The following is an 18,626-nucleotide window of genomic DNA, read 5'->3' as shown; positions in this document are numbered from 1 at the left end:
GGAAAGGACTTTATGCTTTCTGTATAAAATAATTAGATTTATGCTAATTGTTTGTATACTGTTTAGAAAGAGTTGCTGAACCTAGTGACCTGAGTGAAGCTAATGAGGTTCTTCCTAAAGTGATAAAGTTTGGTTTATTGACTGATGATACTCTTTTGATGCTAAAGAATGCCATCTCACAGGTAAACGTGTAACAGCTTTTATATATGTAGTCTTGAGTGTTTCTATGAGTGATTTGCCTATTTAGTATTCTGTTGACAATATGAACCATGCATAAGAAATACTAGTATTCGATGAGTGACCTTCATGTGCCAAAACGAAGTTTTTGTTAATCCTTATTTGATATTTTGTTTCCCAGTTTTTTGTGAAGTTGTGGAGATGGGCATTATTTAATTGTCTGGCCCCATATGAGAAACATGTAAGACTGTGACACCAGATACCTCTATTTTTGTGCCGATAGACTTTTGTAAAAGCATGCTGGAGCTATTCCCCTGCAGAACTTGAGGTAGAGAGAATGATGCTAAGGAGGTGAAATGGAAGGACATGCACTTAGATTAAATTTTAGAACAACAATCCATTGCTTAATGAATTGCTAGTAAGCTGACTTTTATTGTTTTCTTTTTTAATATGAACCATCTAATCTGTGGTACCTGTTCGAATTATAGGCACTTTCACCAGCTGTCTCCTATAGTCAGCAGCAGATTGAGGAAACTTCCTTTCATCCAGATAGTGAAAACACAGATTCTGAAAAAAGGAATTTACTCACGACTGAGCTTGCAGAAAAGAAAGAACAGCCTGTGGAATATTGTAATATTCAGATGAGGAGTGAGATTCAAATGAGCAGGCAAAAATTCCTAAGTGTTACTCAGCAGACTACACAACAAACTGAAGGTGAGTATTCTGCCTAAGCCAGTGCTGTGGTTTTTAGAGTACATGACAGTAGAAAGAGCTTCACCTAGGAATGGCTTTATATAGAATAACACATACAGTTTCTGGGGAAGCTCCAGACCTGATGAAAGTTTATCTTTGCTGATAACAGTAGTATTTTTACTGCCCTGAAGCATAGCAGGCAGTATGGAGAAATAGATGAAATCAGTGGTAGTCTTTCAAACAGCCTGGAATAAGAGCAGGAGAGAGGGTAAACATGCCTCATTGCTTACCAATGTTCAGGGGACTCAGGCCATAGCAGGGTATAGAAAGTGGTAGACCAAATGAGACCCTCGTGTGTTGTTTAGCATCCCTTCTCTGACAGGGGCTGCTGTCATGACACTAAGGGGAGCGTAGTGGCCTACAATAAGCAGATTGATAATCTTCTTCAGCAAAGCCCTAAACCGAATTCTGAATAGTTAGAGATTGGGTTAAGGATTGAAACTAAGTGCTTTTAATGTATTTCTAGGAATATATATTTCTTTGCACTGTGTTAACTGTGAAGCAACTGGATGTTTTTTGACGTATTCGCACATAGGTAGAGCAGGTGCTATGTTACCTATTGTCCAGTAGCTAACAAGATGGAACGCATAAGCCGTTTCAGTGATGTTACTTCACTAATGCTGATGGAACAAGACAGTTAGTGTGCCTTTTCTTCCAATAGGAAATATTAAACTAGAGATGCCAACTATAAATCTGGACAGAGAAGTGAGTGCTCTTGCCACAGTTCCAGAAGTGGTTGAAGCTCTGGAAAGTTATGCAATGACCTGGCAGAAATTAATATCCACAGCTCTAGAGGAACAACTGAAGAAGGTTCCACAGGTAATGCTGCTTTTATTCCTGGAAACACTACTTCATTTCCCCACAAGAATCTCTTTGAGCGGTTTGTGCTCATTTTTAGTCCGTCTTCATGTTTGATTGTTGGAAAGCCATTTACTAATTGATGTAAAGTAGAACAAAAGTAGTGAGGAACTGTGTGAGTCTGGGAAATAGAATATAAATAGAATATAAAGTAATTCGCTGCAGATCCTACCCACACAGGATAACTGTGGAAAACTAAGACATTTTTGTTATCTGCTCTCTTCTAAAGATAGCCATGCAGTTTTAAAAGCTGCAGTGATTTTTTTTTAAATACACAACTATATTTTTGCTTGAAAAAAGTCCTCTCTTAAACAAAAAAACCCCACAATTGTAAGGTTCTGATTCTGCAAACACTTCCACATATGAGCAATACCATTAGACATACTGTGGTATTTAATGTCTACAAAGTTACTTGCGCATAACCTTTTGCAAGCATGGACTCTCCAGCTTCAACTCAGGGATATACTCCTCATGAGCAGTGCCCTTCAGTGTGTGTAAAACTTTTGATTTCAAGGATCTTCTTCCGTCTGTTTTTTTTTGCATGGTTGAATCATGTCAGGGTTTTCTGAGCATACAGCATATTGAAAAGAAGGAACAAATATAGTCCTGGTTATAGGTTTTCACTCTTGTGTAACAGTAATTTAGAATTTTTATTTTATTCCACATTACTTGTAGGGTGATGGTCCACTTGCAGAAATTAACCTTTGGCGTGAAAGAAATGATACTTTAAGTGCTCTTACTGAACAGACAAAGCTTCCAGAAGTGCAAAAAGTCTTGGCAATATTACAGGAAGCTGAGTCTGAGCATACTGGAGATTTACAGATAGTCTTAAGAGACCTCAGAAAATGTCATGTGGAAGCTATGGATAATGTTAAGTTTCTTTCAACTCTTGAACGCCATTTGAAGGTATGTATCCTTAAGAAGACTTTGTGAAGTTTTAACTGAGTTGTCTGAGTTTGGTTTCTCTGTTGACACAATCATCCGTTGTTTATTTTTTACTTTTTATCAACAATAAAGATATACTCTACCTTTTTTATAGTTAATAAAAAAAAGGCTTGCTTGTTTTGTTTGAGTGACAGTTGTTCTAATAATTGAAAGCAGAAGCCCAGAGCTGTGAAGAGCTTGGTTTGTAAAACACAGGCTTGGGAAAATTTGTTAGCATAGCTGAATTGGGGAAAATAAAGGTTCCTCTAGTCCATTTTTGAGGTAGCTTCTATCACTGATTACAGCTGATGTCTCAATTTTTAAGCTTTATTGAAGATCATCCAAACATCCAAATAAAGAGTTAAGCCAAAACCAGTCTTGGGACATCTTTTACAGAAAAGAGAATATTAATGAGACAGGATCTAAAAAGCATTTGGAGAATCGATGCAGATTTGCACATCCTTAACCAAGTGTGTTACTTGGGCACCAAGGTGTTGCCTTGACTGGGTAATTTATTTTACAATGTCACAGAATTTCTTAACTTTGGGTATCTATAGAAAAAATACTGGTTTATAGAGTATGTATCTGTATATTTTCATGACATGTTATTCACAATATTTATAATAAATTTAATAGAATTTAACATATGGCACTGGATTTCATGTTGTTTTGGATACAATTCCTTCACTGATGAATGCCTTGAGAATGGTATGGGTTATCTCACGGCATTACAACAAGGATGAACGGATGGTACCACTCATGGAACGAATTGCATGGGAAATTTCAGAAAGAGTGTACAAAGTTGTGGATTTACACACGCTGTTTAAGTAAGTACTGGATTCCTGTTTAACTGGGCTGTATTTATTAAAAACTTTCTTGTCTTACAGGAAGTGCAGTAGATAGCACTTTAATCCAACAGGTTTCATCATTTTTCACTATCTGAAGTTGTATTAGAAGGTCAATTAAAAGTCAATTTATTTTGTAATTTTCATGAGTTACTGAATCAGCCCTGAAGAAATCGGTGCTGGTCCTCTTTTGTCTAGAAAGGACGTAAATTAATAAACCCAATAGAATTATAGTGATAAAGAAGTGACAGAAATATAATCAAAATCAGTACTGAAATAATATCTCCTCTCAAAATCAGTCATATTAAAAATTAAGACCTCACAGTTTTAAGTTTTGCCTAGATCTTTTATAATTAGAAGCTGCTAAACCAGGGCATATTAATCCAGTTGAGATATAGTTTTCTATCTATAGTCTTTTTATCTATAGTATCTTAACTGTTTTGATTTGATTAATAGAGAAGATAGAGCTGCTGCAAAAAAGAAAATAGCAGGAGCCAAAAGCACTCTTGAACAATGGAAGGAATGTTATTTTGCTGTTCGTGCCCAAATTGAAATATCAGGAAGAGAGCAACACTGGGAATTTGACCGAAAACGTTTATTTGAAAAAACGGATTATATGGCTTCAATCTGTCAAGATCTGTATGATATTCTGCAGGTAGTAATATAGACAATAAAAAAAGGGATTGTGTGATCAGTGTCTTGTTCCGTAGAGGAGATTATTTTGTATTGTAGCTGTTGAAATGTTCGCAGCTTTTAGTTTTGTGAGTGGTTTTGTGTTTAAGACCTGAGCAGTGCCTTTGATTCCGACAAAATGGAACTTAACGTTTGAGACAAAATAACTCTTCTCAAGGTACTGGTTGAGAAAAGATATTACTGTGTATGTTGCTGTTATGAACAGACAGACTTGTAACAACTGTTTCACAGATTTGCAGTTTTCATGGGTTGCTATCTTAAAGAAATAATTTTAGATAAAATAACCATTTAAGTATACCATAATATTAAATTTGACCATATATGAATCTGTATATCAATTGCATGATAACTCATGAACCATTAAAAATACAGTTTTCTGGTATGTTCTTCTGAATTAACAGATCACTGAAGAGTTTTACAATGTATTTGGTCCCGAACTGAAAGCTGTCACAGGGGATCCAAAGCGTGTTGATGATCTAGTGAGAGCAGTAAATAGACTAACTAGTCCTATGGAAGAACTGACTTTTGATCTTTTTAGCATTGAAAATGCACATGACTGGAAATTAATTATGGAAGAATTTAAAGAAGAAGTTTCAGTAAGTACCACATACTGTGATCCCCCTCATTACGTCTTATGTATAGATTCCTTCTAGAATATCAATGTTTTCATTTGAAGAAAATATAAGTTTGCAAAAGAAAAGAGTATATAAATAAATATGTGAATGAAAATGTGAGGAATTCGACCATATTTTAAAGTCAGTATGCTGTTTCCAAGTTGTTTTTGTTTATAGTTTCACTTTATCATGAAAATGGTGAAGCACACTTTTTGTTCATTAGCAGAATCGCTACAGTATGAACAGAGGCTATATATGACCTCCCTGTACTTGTGTACTTCCTTTTCTGGTTTCATTCAGTCCTTCACCCCTCAGCTAAGAATACCGACAAAATACAAATTGTTATGATGTTTTTTGGGATTTATATACCTGCCCAGCAAACATATTAGTTTACATTAATTTCCTGCAGCTTACTGAAAAGGCATCAGTTTGTAGTAATCTATAAGACAAAAAAATAGTAAAAATATGGTTGACCATTCTTATTAAAAAGTCTTTTCATTTTGCCCTCTTTTCTTGGTTTTACAAGATGAATCTCTAAATGATAGCATTTCTTTGCCATCTTCCTTTGTTTAGGTTATTGAAGAAGATTCCAAAAAATTTATTGATGAATCTTTTAAGACCCTTCGATCAGCAGAAGCTGCACTTGACATGCTCTTAAACTTCAAACACATCCGCTCTCGTGAAACCATTAATAAGCAGATGATGATGAAGTTCAATGATATTTTGGACCAATACTGTAAAGAGGTATTTAATTTAAGGATTTCTTACGTAGTACATGAAGCTCTCTACCTAGTGGCATTCTTAAATCTGTGTATATGTCTAAATACCTGTAGTGTCCTTTACTACCTGAAAGACTGACAAGTTTTACAAAATAAACATAATAATTGCTCTCACTTTTTGGAGCCTATTGGAGAAATAGGATGGTTAATTTGCTGAAACGGATGTGCATATCTGTATGTACGTGGCACTGTATGGTAACTGAAAGATGTTTGCATGTACTCTGAATGTGACAAGGCTTGCGGCTATTCCTTTACCTTGTGAGCAGTAGGTCAACAGTAATCCTTCCTGAGCAAATACATCTTTCACACCTTACAGCTTTTTTGTGATGGACAAGTTCATGGTATGACCAAAAGGTGTCAGAGATCAACTGTGAAGGCAGAAATAATTCCTGACATGTTGAAGACTGTATATGGGAAAGCTTTTCATGTCAGAGCATTTTTCTTGATATTTCAAAGAACGTTGAGTTTAACAATAAAATGTAATCTTACAGAAAACACGGCCACAATAGCAGTTCCACTGGATATAGAAAGGAAGACATTCTCTGTAATACAATTAATACAAACAAGAGATGATGGGGAAAAAAATAATAATTGTTTTTATCCTGCTGCTGGAATTAGCTTCAGAGCTTGTACTGTGTAGCAGGTTAGATACTGGCCATGGAGAAGCAAGTGGAGAAATGATTCTTTGCAATATTTCATTCTCTTCTAGGTTGAAAATGTTAAGCAAATCTTTGTGCAGAACCTGAAGGATCCACCTTTGTACAAGAATCAGCCTCCAGTGGCCGGAGCAATATACTGGTGCCGATCCCTTTTCTATCGGATCAAACACACTATTATTCGATTTCAAGAAGTAGAGGGATTGCTTGCTAGTGAACGTGGAAAGGAAGTATGTTAGTTTTTTGATATTTAATGAAGGAAGAAATACTTTCTTCATATTCTTCTTCTTAAGATGTGGAAGTGCTCTTATGTGAGGTGAAGTTCCAAGAATGTCTTTGCACACAGCAAGCCATGTTAGATGTGAAAAGCTAATTGGGACTTTCCCACTGTTTTCCAGAGACAGAGTGACGGAATCAATGACTGAATTCAAGAGCATAAATTCTCCATCACCTGTATTAATTACAAGGCATTATTTGCCCTCTCATCTAATAAAAATAAGAAAGCATATTAAGACAGCATATTAAGGCAGGTTAGTGGAACATTTGTCATGGTCTTTAAAATTAGTTATGTAAAATTTTCCTTTCTAGGTAAAACAAATATATCTTCAAGTGGCCAAGAGGATGAAAGAGTATGAAGATCAAAAATATAATCAGTGGAGAGATGGGACGGAACAGATACTCCCACTGCTATTGAAAAATAATCTTCTGACTGTCGTCACTGGTGGAGCTGCGACCCATGTCAATTCAGAGACTTTTGAGCAGGTGAGATATAGGAAGATTGTATAGCAGACTTCTCTATAAAGAAGAACTGAAACCTATCTGATGGTCAGTGATATTTTTCTAATAACAATATTTTAAACAGTTTTTGAAAGGAAAATTTTAAAAGTTCTGAGCTCAGAATTGTTTGTTGTCCTTTATAAGACGTAGTTGCTGAATGACCTGGCAAATGAAATGGGTGAATGTTGTTTCTCTATGTTTTCTTCTGTGCTGGGATTCCTGTTAATTTTTGGGTTTTGGTGCAACGTCTTTGGGACATTACAACAAAACATGGGACTGAGATTAGGAAGAGGTAGGTTCCCAGAGGAGATCGTGCAAAATCCTGTTCTGACTAAACTTTTGTCTGACTATGAACTTCCATTGGGTTTTCTGTTGTAAGTGGTTGCAGCTGTATGTAAACAGCGCTGATTTGGTTTGTTTCTTGTAATCAGCTTTCATGGAAGAGGTATTTGTGTGTAGTTTCTGAAATTAGAATGCTGAGGTTGTTATTGAATTTTAAAGGCATTTCCACAAGCTCTGAATGTCAGCCATTCTAACTTTTACCTACTGCCTTATCATAGAATCATAGAATCATTCAGGTTGGAAAAGACCAAAGCTAACCTTTTTGTTGCGTTGTAAGTTTGGTGTTCCTTTCCTTTCTGCTGCTTTTTCTTGTGTTGTAGAGCTCTGTGACAGAGGAGCCTATCACCACAAAGGAAAGTGTCCGCTTTATAGTGAATTTTTCTCCTGTACTCCAAGAGATTATCATTGAAACAAAGTACATGGAACAACTAGGGTTTCCAGTCCCAGAAATAGCAAGATATGTGGCATTACAGGAAGACAAATATCTTAGGTAAGGCTGTAACAGAGTACGTGTTCACATACAGACTTATGGCAGTGTTTCAAATGATTTCACTCCAAACCAGAAAGGGCCTTGAGTCATCAAATTTTGGAAATATGAGAGCTCTTTGTGACTTTTTTTTAAGGGTAAAATGACTAATGGCCATGTTGCACTAATAAGATTTTCTCTGGCACTATCTGCATCCTTTACCCTGTAGGACGATGTCATACAAATGAACATCTTGTCAAATCTGAGAAAAACCAAGGAAAGTAATTTGTTTTGCAATGAACTGTTAGTGCCATTTAGATTTCAACTGACATTTAAACTCACTGCAGCTTTCTTCTTGTGCAGCTTTGGATAAGTCACTTTTGCCCAAATTATGACAGGCATTTAGCACACAGGTATGCTGGTAAGAGCCCTAACAGGATTTTAAAGTTCGCCTGTTGAGTTACGTGCTTCAAACTGAGCTGTCTTAAAAACTTTTTCTGAGTTGGGGCAGAAGAGGTTTTTCTAGCTACTATTGGAGCCATATTAAATTTTTCTTTTGTTTTCAATAGGAAACGAATTGCATTTATAATCAATACATATTCAGTGGTTATTTCTGCAAATTTTGCTTTATATAGAAGTCTGAATGGAATGATGGAAGCGATCTGCTCTTTGATCTGAGTTCAGAGCTGTATTTCCAGAAAATAATGATTTTATGTTTTGTTGTTGTTGTGTTTCTTACACTCCTTAGGTATACAAATGGATTGAAAAACATGCTGGATCGCTATCACAAATTAATGGAAACAATGAATGAAGCAGAAACCAAACTTCTTGATGACCATATTCAAGAGCTCTGGAGAGTATTCAAATCAGGACACAGAAGACTCAAGTGGAATTCCTTAGGTAATGGAGATACTATTTTAGAGACTGATACTGATTTTCAGTTAAAAGATTTCTTCAATTCTGCAATCTTTTTTTTTTTTTTTTGTCATATGACAGCAATGTATCCCTAAATGGTACATCCTATTGCCACAGTCAGAATAGTAGGTTAGACAGACTCTGATCTGGGAGGGTATTTCTTATGTTTTTATTATGTCTAAAACACTAAGTGGAAATGGATAGAGACTCTTAGATAACAGCTGTAGGGGAGCTAGATGAAGGATTAGGTGAAAAATCATCTAACCTATCTTTCTGCAGAGCATCAGTTCATTCTCAGAGATAAACCACATCTGGTTGTGGCAATTTTGATGCATTGGTGACATAAAAAAACCCAAATGGTTGTGATTTATTTCAAGGTATTGGTGACTTTATTGTCCGATGTACACGAGCCATCAGGAAGTTTGAATCACTTGTCCATCAGATTCAGAATAACTCTGAAGACATAAACAACGCACTTCTGTTCATAGAATCAACAAATCTCTTTAAGTTTCCGCTTTCAAAAAATGGCGATGAACTTCCTAGTAAGTCTTTATATTCCAAGCTCTGTGATGTTTTATTTTGCTCTGTCTGCTACTTTGCATTTTTAGTTGCCATGATCAACTCTTTTAATTGTTACCAAAACTAGTTACAGCAGTATTTCATGGTGTAACAGAGGAAGCACAAGCAGAGATTTAGTACCCTGAAGCTGATGGTGTCAATGAGACAAACAGATCATTTGACTTGTGTCCACCTTGCTTTTGATCACTTTTCCCCTAGCTTTCCCATGATCCTTCTTGTATGCAGTAGTACAGCCTTAGAGCTGCAATCTGCATGGAGTGTCAGCTCCCTTTTGGGCCATCTGAACTGAACTGGTTTCCTCAGATGGAAATTGCAGTGAGGCGATTGTCTCCCAGGTGTCCCTGTCACTTGAGTGAGTGGGTGATGGATCAAATTTCTTTCAATGCTTTGTAAGTCTTAAAAAGATTCCTTTCACATCTAATGGTTGCTATTAAATAATTGAATCCATATACAATCAGAGGGCTGAAATATTAATAAATTAAGCATTAATAGGTGACGATGTTTTTTATCAGTATACAAGATCAATTTCATGTTCACAAATAAAGCCCAGCTAATTATTCCAGTATGCAAGTCTGTTAGGTCTTTTGCAGTTAATAACACTATTTTTTGTATCTTTTATAGAAGTGAAAGAATTTTTTGAGTATGTTGAGTGTGAAAGAGCAAAAGATGTGACACACATGGTTAGAAAGTATTCTACAATTCCACAACTGCTAATGAAAGTGGAAAGACGAGTTGCCAATACAAACAGTGGCAAATCTCCAAAATTAACTTCCTATTATGCATACTGGGAAAATAGGATTTATCAAGTGTTGACACAGTTAATTGTGAAGTAAGTCAATTGTTTGCTTTAATGGATTTTCAGTCTTTCATCTTCATTTTTTTCTGGATCTGTTGATGAGTGTGTATACTGATTTTTTGAGTTTGAACACCTCAGTGATTTGCATTTTGAGATAGATTTGTATTTATACTGTTTTTTTCCTGTGAAGAATGGAGAACTGACAACAAGATACAGGAGAAACCCAAGTTCTTAGAAAATGGATATTAGCATGTTGTTGGCAGAAGAGAGCAGTAAGATACATTTTCTGCAGTGCATGTAGTTGCATTTCCTTGGTTTATTTTTAAAATCAAGGTTTTGTTTTACTAAAGAATACAATTTTGAGAACTTGGTGTCGGGGTGCCAGGTGTATCCCTATCATGCAGGAGACACCAGTAAAAGAACAAAGGTTTGTTGGATTTTACTTTTACCTCTTCTGCAGCAACTAGGGCCAAGGAGGTTCTTGTAGCAAGGTGTTGTAAAGGCTTATATTATAAGGAATATATTATTACCATAGAGCATTACAGAGTTATAAAAGCTTCCCAGCCATTTCTTCTCCTCATGATCCGTGTCTTTATAATCTGGTCGGTGCTCAACTCACTTCTGAAGCTTCATTGTGCTTTCTTGGCTGGACTTTTGCAATAGAGTTGACCATAGTCACAGGGTCCTTTTGCACCAGGGTATCCCCATTTATTCCTTCCAATAGCTTCTTTTAGCTAGTCAAGCTTTTGCATTAAATCAGCATTAGTGGGACAATTTTGCTCTGATACACATCAGTGTTTCCAGCTGAAATCGGTGGTAATTGGCTAAGCGCATACCCTATAATTGCAGTATCTGTTGGGCATTTCCATGGGGGGCAGCACCTGGTTATTACTATCTTTGACATGACTTTTTTCTTTTCCCAGGAATTTGAAGGCTTTCAATGCAGCTGTTCTTGCAAATGTGCCACTGTTCCAAACAGAAGCTATTTTATCTGTTTCTGAGATAGTCTTGCAACCTAATGCCAGTGAGATTGACAAAATGGCTGTACAATGTATCCGAGACTGTGTTGAGGTCACTAAGGTGATTTTTGATAAAGATTTACTTGTTGCCAGAGTTTGCTTATGATTATAATGAATTAATCTTGCTTTATGTTTGGGAAAGCATAAATATCATAGGGAAGATCCATATTGCTTTATCTTGAAATCAAAATATCCAGTACATTGTTCTAATTTTACAGACCATCCTAATTTTACAAACTGATGACAAAGGAAAAAAATTGCCATAAAGCTTCATGCAATTTTTACCCAGGCAAAATTATTTATTACTTTGCAGCAGTTTTGCCAGTGTAAGAACATGATTTGGTTCTATAAATCAGCATACATCAGAAGGAAATGGTTTTCAGATTGCACTGCAGATGTTGCTTTCTGATGTATGAATAAGCTGTTGGAATAAGAAATGCCAGTAGCCTTCTCTATATCACAGCTCTTCTCAAAAGCAGCAGAAAACCAGGTCAGAAAATGTTGGGAGAAGGGCACCGAGGACACATCTAGGACACCAGGTTTACAGCAGATGAAATATCTAGCTTGCTGGCAAAGATGTGGCAGTATTTCCCTGCATAAGTGTGTTCACACTGAACTGCTTTCCAGAAAAGATGCCAAATATTGTGGCAGTGTTCCTGCCCTGTGATGATGGAGAAATGATTCCAGGTGTCACCTGAAAATAATAAATTTAGATTAAGTGTGCTTCCTATGCTCAGATTTGCTGTTCTGCTCCACTGCTGCATCCAGTCTGTTTGATCTAATACCTGTTTCTGTGTTCGTGATATGTTGTTACTCAGTGGAGATTTTAAAAGCAGAGTGAGTAGTGCATGGAAGGGTTTTGTTAGGATGAGATTAACTCTTCTCTCAAGTTTATGGTGAAAGGTAATCTTTTCTTGCTGTCAGAAAAACAATTGATTTGAGAAATCATTCACACCACTTCCTACATAGTCTCCTAAATAATGATTAATTTCTTCACTGAAAGGGTTATCAAGCATTGGAATAGGCTGTCCAGGGAATTGGTGGTGTCACCATCCTGGAGGTATTTAAAAGATGTGTAGATGTGGCACTTAGGGACATGGTTTAATGGTGGACTTGGCAGTGTTAGGTTTATGGTTGGACTCGATCACCTTAAGTGATTCTATGAATGATTCGATTAAAATTACTCTCTACAAAGTAACTGTTTTTCAACCCTGTCTTGAAAACTCTAGCATTTTGTACGATGGATGCATGGTACATGTATTGAATGCCCTCCTCAGCCTGTCGAGGAAGATGAAGTTATCACTTTCAGCTTTTACAGCGATATCTCCCAGAACCCTCTGATAATTGAACAGGCTGTTCTCATTACTCAGAATATCCACAAACTCCTGGTTTCTCTCAGCAAGTATTTGAAGCAATGGAAGAGGTACCAATTGCTGTGGAAATTAGACAAAGGCGTAGCCATGGAGAGGTTAGCTGCAGAAAAGCCTGCTTGTATCACCTTTGATGAACAGTTGCAGTTCTATATGAAGGTAGCTCAAGAAGTGACTCAACAGCCATTGATTAAAGATGAGCGATGTATCAGGCTTCAGCTGGCTCCTTTAGTCTACACAGTGCAGGAGAATGCTAGAGGCTGGGTGATTTCACTTGGAAAGTCGCTTAATGAGTCTGCAAGAGAGGAGCTCTTCAGTCTTCGGGAGGAAATTCAGGTAGGTGTTTTCAATTCCTGTTGTCTGGTGTAGCTAGCATGGAGTAGTAGGTGATGATCTGAACCACGCTCCAAATTGATTGAAACTATCATCTGGTGTATTCTGGTACGTCATATGTAAAGAGGTGAGCCCTCCCTCTCTGTAGCTGGGAAACAGGAGAGTGTAGTAACATGAAAAGCCAGGACGTTTTCACTCCTGTATTGGCAAAAGGTTCATACTGGTGATTCTGAAGTTCCCTTTAAACTGCTGCTTGCAACTTCGATTTTGTTGTAGCAAAAACATCCCTTCTGTACTGGGGTTTACTTTTTGTTGATATTTTTTCTCTCTCTGTGTGCTATATTTATTACATAGATTAAAAATGAAAATGAATCTGCATAATATTTACTTGTGTTTGACTAATAATTATAATTCTGCCTAATTGCTTTGTCAGTGTTGCTTCTGGAAAATATTTTTACTTTTTACAGAGCTTATCAGAGAATCTTAAGAGATCTCCAGATTCCCTGGGAGATCTGAGAATTGTCCTTCGCACAATTGCAGAGATCAAAGGCATGTCCTTCAATGTGGAACTGAAATATTTGGACATCTGGGAGAGATACCGAACTCTTGCAATGTACAATATTCCAGTAAGTGTATGTTATGCCTTATCTCATAAAACATTTCAGATTTGAGCTAGGGACACAAGTGCCTCACATATGAATGAATAAATGTTTTCCTTGTAAGACATTTTACAGAATCACAGCGTTATTGAGGTTAGAAGGGATGTCTGGAGATTGTGTAGTGCAAACCCCCTTCTCAAAACAGTATTTCCACTTTAAAATGGACATATTGCATGTGTTTAAATCTGATTCAGATAACTTTGATGCTTGTTTTGTGTTTTACAAATTTATAATGTGAACACGCACTCCTCACTTTTTTGTGACTAATCATTTCTTGTGAGACATGTTACTTGTTTTGTTTTAGGTAGCGAAAGAAGAGCAAGAAATGGCCAACAAGATTAGGGAAAAGTGGGAGGCTCTCTTCTTAGAAGCATCAGAAGTTGATCACAACCTTGGAGGCATAAAAAGGACATTCATGAAGGTAATATTTGTAATTAATGTTGAAAAAAAATCAGAAATGGAAAGGATAACAACTTAAACACTGTTCTCTTTAGATTACAGAGCAACAAATTGAAGACTACAGCAAAGAGGTGGAAGATTTCTTCCATACATTCATGACTGAGGGGCCTGGTGCTGTTGGGGAAGATCTTGAAAAAGGTAAATGGATTAATGCCTGTAAAGTGATGTCTTAAAAGTATTAGTGTTTGGACAATTCTTCAAATTTTATGTAAAAAAGAAAATTGTGCTTTCCTTATTAACATGCAAACTGATCAACCAGGAATGTGACATTTTTAGTACTATTAACTTCTACAGACTGTATGCAAATGCTGTCTTATTTATTCCTCATGATCCCTGGGATTGTTTATCTGGAAAAATTCCTCTCCTTTCCCAGGACTGGAACTCGTGGCCATTTTTGAAAAAGAAGTGGAAAAACTGGAAAAAATTCATCAGGAATTGGGCAGTGTTGAGAAACTTTTTGACATGCCAGTGACAGTGTACCCTGACTTAATGAAAGCACAGAATGATATGAAAGGTCTAAAGCAGATCTATGAAATTTATGAATTACAAAGAGTAAGTATTACACTGTGTATAAACAGACACACACGTATTCATGCACATACATACAGAAACGGTGAGGTAGAGAAGAAGAGGCTGCATTGTCTGTCCTCTGGTTACTATCAACTCTGTTCTAGGCCTTTGCATGAAATAAGCTCTGACGTATAACTGACTATCACCATGAAATGATTTTAATGATGTTAGTACAGGACTAACAATGTCTCCATAGCAGGCCAAACACATACTCCAATCAGATAGGAACAGACCTCCCCCCACCCCTAATAAATATTGTGTGGCATTTTACTGCACAAGTCTCCCGATCATTTCAGTGGAACTACTTTTGGATATAGTATGTGTACAGGTGACAATGGGTATCTCAGGCTTTAATTGATCTTAATAAGTTTTATTTTTCCAAAATTAAAATGCCCTGTAAAGTATGCTCTTAAGGGTGCTTTTCCCATTCTCTGTATTTCCTTTTGGTTATTTCTTATACAACTGGTTGTGTTTGGCTATGAATCTGTCTTGGTCATGAACCTGTCTCTTTCTCTGTTTGTAAAATGTCAATACAATTACATCTGCATCCGGACTCTGATCTCTACATCCTACTGTAGTGGCAAGATTTTTATTTTTTTTTGGTCAGAACTAAAAGGAAACATGATTTTTTTCCTACTGATGACCTTGTTCCCAGGCAGCTAAAAAGGAATGGTCTCAGACACTCTGGAAAAACCTCAATGTCCAGTTTCTTCAGGAGGGAATCGAAGGATTTCTTAAAGCCCTTCGAAAGCTGCCCAAACAAGTCCGCAGTATGCCAGTAGCATTTCACTTGGAAACAAAAATGAAGGCATTTCGAGACTCCATTCCTTTGTTGCTTGATTTGAAAAACGAAGCTTTAAGAGAAAGGTTTGCTTCAATTTATTTAAATCCATTTTCTATATATAGGAAGATTTTGTTTGTTTTGTTAGAACTTTGAATTTCATTTTCTGGGGTCATGCCGTGTCCTGCAGCTTGAAACTTCACTTCCTGCTTAATGAACTTGTGTAATAGCATGCAAGGTGACTACGATGACTAGGATACTTTATGTATTCAAAATACTAGTTCTCGTTTAAATCGTAGAGAGCTAAACATGGTTTAATTATTATATATTAAATTACAGTTGTTTTCATTTTTACTGTATCATGGTGGTTGGTACAACTGTTGATGTGTCAATTTGAAACAGGCATTGGCAAGACCTTATGGAGAAAACAGGAAGAAGTTTTGACATGGCACCAGAAACATTCACTTTGGAGAATATGTTTGCTATGGAACTTCACAGACACTCAGACATTATCAGTGAAATAGTCGGAACTGCTGTTAAGGAACTTAGCATTGAGAAGGTAATGTAAAAAGTCTTAATAAAACTAAAAAGATGCCAGCTAAAAAGCTGACAACAGTTTATGTTTTATTTGAGATTTTTGTGTTGGCATGACAGCAAGTTCAGCCATCTTCAGGGATGTATAGTGTAACTGATGGCAACTAAGATCAATAGCTCTGTTAATAAGCTATCAGGTGGCACAGAATCCCAGCTATTTTAGCTTTGGCAACAGTATATTGGATTTTTGTTGTTACAATAAGCAAGTTTGGCCTAGGAAAAATGATCTGAAGGAGGATCTATTCTGTTTCTATCATGATATTTTGAAATAGACCCTTCTTTATAAACTGGTGTTAGACAATCTGTGCAAAAATTTTGCTGAATTAATTGATTTCGTTTTTATGCTAAGATTATAGTTCTCTAGTTTTTGAAGACTAAAATGTGCACCTTTTTATGCTCACATACAGGGTGTGAAGGAAATAGTGGAAACATGGGAACACCTGAAATTCACTGTACAAATGTACTTCAAAGGCACTGAGAAGCGAGGTTTTATTCTGGGATCTGTAGATGAAATTTTAGAGATTCTTGATGACAACAATGTCAATCTTCAGAGTGTTTTGAGCAGTCGATTTGTGGGTCCTTTCCTTTCAACTGTTCACCACTGGGAAAAAACTCTGTCATTGATTGATGAAGTAATTGAGGTAGGGAGAAAAGTGCTGGACTAAATAATTAATGTTTATTATTTATAATCAGAGTTTTCTATTTTTTTTTTTCTTTGATGGTAACATTTGTGTCTTAGATCTGGATGGTGGTTCAGAGGAAATGGATGTACCTGGAGAGCATCTTTATTGGTGGAGATATCAGATCACAGCTTCCAGAGGAAGCCAAAATATTTGACAACGTAGACAGAATGTTTAAAAAGGCAAGTAACTGACTTGACTTGTGATCAGCATAATTATTTAGTGCATTTTACTTCCAGTTGCATAGTTAGCTGTAGTCTTCTATGTCATTTGTAACACTGAGAATGGTATGTTATAAGAAATTGAAGATGAGATTGGGGAACCCAGGAACTCTGGTGTTTTACTTCACGTCTGTCATACACAGAAGATTTCTCCTGATTTAACTGAGCTGGGCAGAGGTGTGATCCTTGGCTGGTGGTACTGGGCAGGCTGAATCCCCTTTTCCTTTCATTGGATACATCTTTTTACCTTTACCATGATAGGAAGCTTAGTTGTGTTTCTATAGGTTAAGGACCTACATACATGCTAAAAAGGCTTTACAGGTATAATGCCACCGTTCCCATACTGAACACATTCCCAGTATGAATAATGAATATGGCTTACTTTTCTTTTTCCCATCCAATAAATTGAGATAGTATTGTGATTCGGACATGCCATGTTTGTCCTTCACTTGAAGTTCCACTGTATACAGGAGCCAAGTCAGGTATATGCTTATGCTTGCATAACTTAGGATACAGGCTTGTCTTGCTTACACTTGCTTTTACAGTAGTATCTCCACGCGCTCAGCTTTGAAAGCATACTATCTTCATGTTTGTCCTGGGTTCATATAGCACTGCAGCAATAGGAAACCATACTTAAAATTGTCTAATTCACTTCTGCAAGAACTGTATTGCTGTGCTACCTATATGCTTTGTCACTAGTTAAATATAATTTAGTATAGTCCATTGCTGTTCAGTATTTCTAAACTTTCTTTTCTCCCTATATAGATAATGGAGGAAACTGTAAAAGAACCAACAATAAAAAAATGCTGTGAAGCCCCAAATCGCCTATCAGACCTCCATCATATAAATGATGTGCTGGAGAAATGTCAGAAAAGCTTGAATGATTATTTGGATTCCAAGAGAAATGCTTTCCCAAGATTTTTCTTTATATCTGATGAGGAGTTGCTTAGTATCCTTGGCAGCAGTAACCCACTTTGTGTCCAGGAACACATGATAAAGGTACAATGTCTGGTTTTCCACAGTGCCTTGTGCTTTCAGGTCCTTTAAAAAGTTTAACAGACTATACTGTACATGCTGTTAAGGGTGCATTAGTATTTATTGCATACAAAGAGCACCCTGGCAGCATCTTGAAGAAGCTTCTGACTAACTAAATCAAATCTGATCGATAGTCTCTCCTGGCTCTCATACTAGCCAGCAGCAGTTACAGTAGAGTAACGTTGGTAGAGGAACATTCAAGATACACCGGAATGACTGATCATTAAAGAACCTTCCTGTGGCTCCTGATAGATCTTTATTTTCTAGAAAAAAACCCCAATCTAATTTGGGCCCGGATCATCTGCTTATTTACTCTGCAATTGGGCTGCTGAGCTATCAGCATTTGTATTTGATTACTTACAGTCACATCCATTTCTCTTTACAGTCCATGGAAATCTTCTTTCAAGATTAAATGGGGGGCTAGATACACTTAAATCTTTGAAGCTTTGTTTCTAAAATGCCATTGAGTTTCTTTGTTGGTGCATTTCAGATGTATGATAACGTAGCCTCCCTGAGGTTTCAGGATGGTGATGGGGATAAGAAAATTGCAACAGCCATGATATCAGCTGAGGGGGAGGTGATGGAGTTCCGGCAGGCTGTAGCTGCAGAAGGCAGAGTGGAGAATTGGATGACAGCAGTGCTACAAGAAATGAGACGAACGAACAGACTCCTTACTAAGGAAGCTATTTTTCGATACTGTGAAGACAGAAGCAGGTGAAACGATGTGTCAG

At 36.8% G+C, this 18,626-nt stretch overlaps 1 protein-coding gene across 1 annotated transcript in view; it reads left to right on the top strand.

Moving 5' to 3' along the window:
• Positions 1-18,626, top strand: part of DNAH10 (dynein axonemal heavy chain 10) — a 58,320-nt gene that overhangs the window by 4,149 nt on the left and 35,545 nt on the right. Inside the window, exons 4-29 of the mRNA XM_074606964.1 lie at positions 67-182; positions 666-891; positions 1,592-1,749; positions 2,464-2,694; positions 3,349-3,539; positions 4,014-4,212; positions 4,652-4,846; positions 5,438-5,608; positions 6,353-6,529; positions 6,888-7,061; positions 7,739-7,908; positions 8,633-8,784; positions 9,177-9,341; positions 10,000-10,207; positions 11,098-11,254; positions 12,423-12,899; positions 13,364-13,522; positions 13,860-13,976; positions 14,050-14,152; positions 14,388-14,566; positions 15,240-15,451; positions 15,768-15,924; positions 16,367-16,600; positions 16,699-16,821; positions 17,626-17,859; positions 18,386-18,609. Coding sequence (XP_074463065.1) covers positions 67-182; positions 666-891; positions 1,592-1,749; positions 2,464-2,694; positions 3,349-3,539; positions 4,014-4,212; positions 4,652-4,846; positions 5,438-5,608; positions 6,353-6,529; positions 6,888-7,061; positions 7,739-7,908; positions 8,633-8,784; positions 9,177-9,341; positions 10,000-10,207; positions 11,098-11,254; positions 12,423-12,899; positions 13,364-13,522; positions 13,860-13,976; positions 14,050-14,152; positions 14,388-14,566; positions 15,240-15,451; positions 15,768-15,924; positions 16,367-16,600; positions 16,699-16,821; positions 17,626-17,859; positions 18,386-18,609 — 4,909 coding nt within the window. The remainder of the gene's footprint in view (positions 1-66; positions 183-665; positions 892-1,591; positions 1,750-2,463; positions 2,695-3,348; positions 3,540-4,013; positions 4,213-4,651; positions 4,847-5,437; positions 5,609-6,352; positions 6,530-6,887; positions 7,062-7,738; positions 7,909-8,632; positions 8,785-9,176; positions 9,342-9,999; positions 10,208-11,097; positions 11,255-12,422; positions 12,900-13,363; positions 13,523-13,859; positions 13,977-14,049; positions 14,153-14,387; positions 14,567-15,239; positions 15,452-15,767; positions 15,925-16,366; positions 16,601-16,698; positions 16,822-17,625; positions 17,860-18,385; positions 18,610-18,626) is intronic.

This window comes from Larus michahellis, chromosome 13 (assembly GCF_964199755.1).
Source record: "Larus michahellis chromosome 13, bLarMic1.1, whole genome shotgun sequence".
NCBI lineage: Eukaryota > Metazoa > Chordata > Aves > Charadriiformes > Laridae > Larus > Larus michahellis.
Note: the sequence above shows the minus strand (reverse complement) of the source record. Positions and strands in the feature narration are given on the sequence as shown.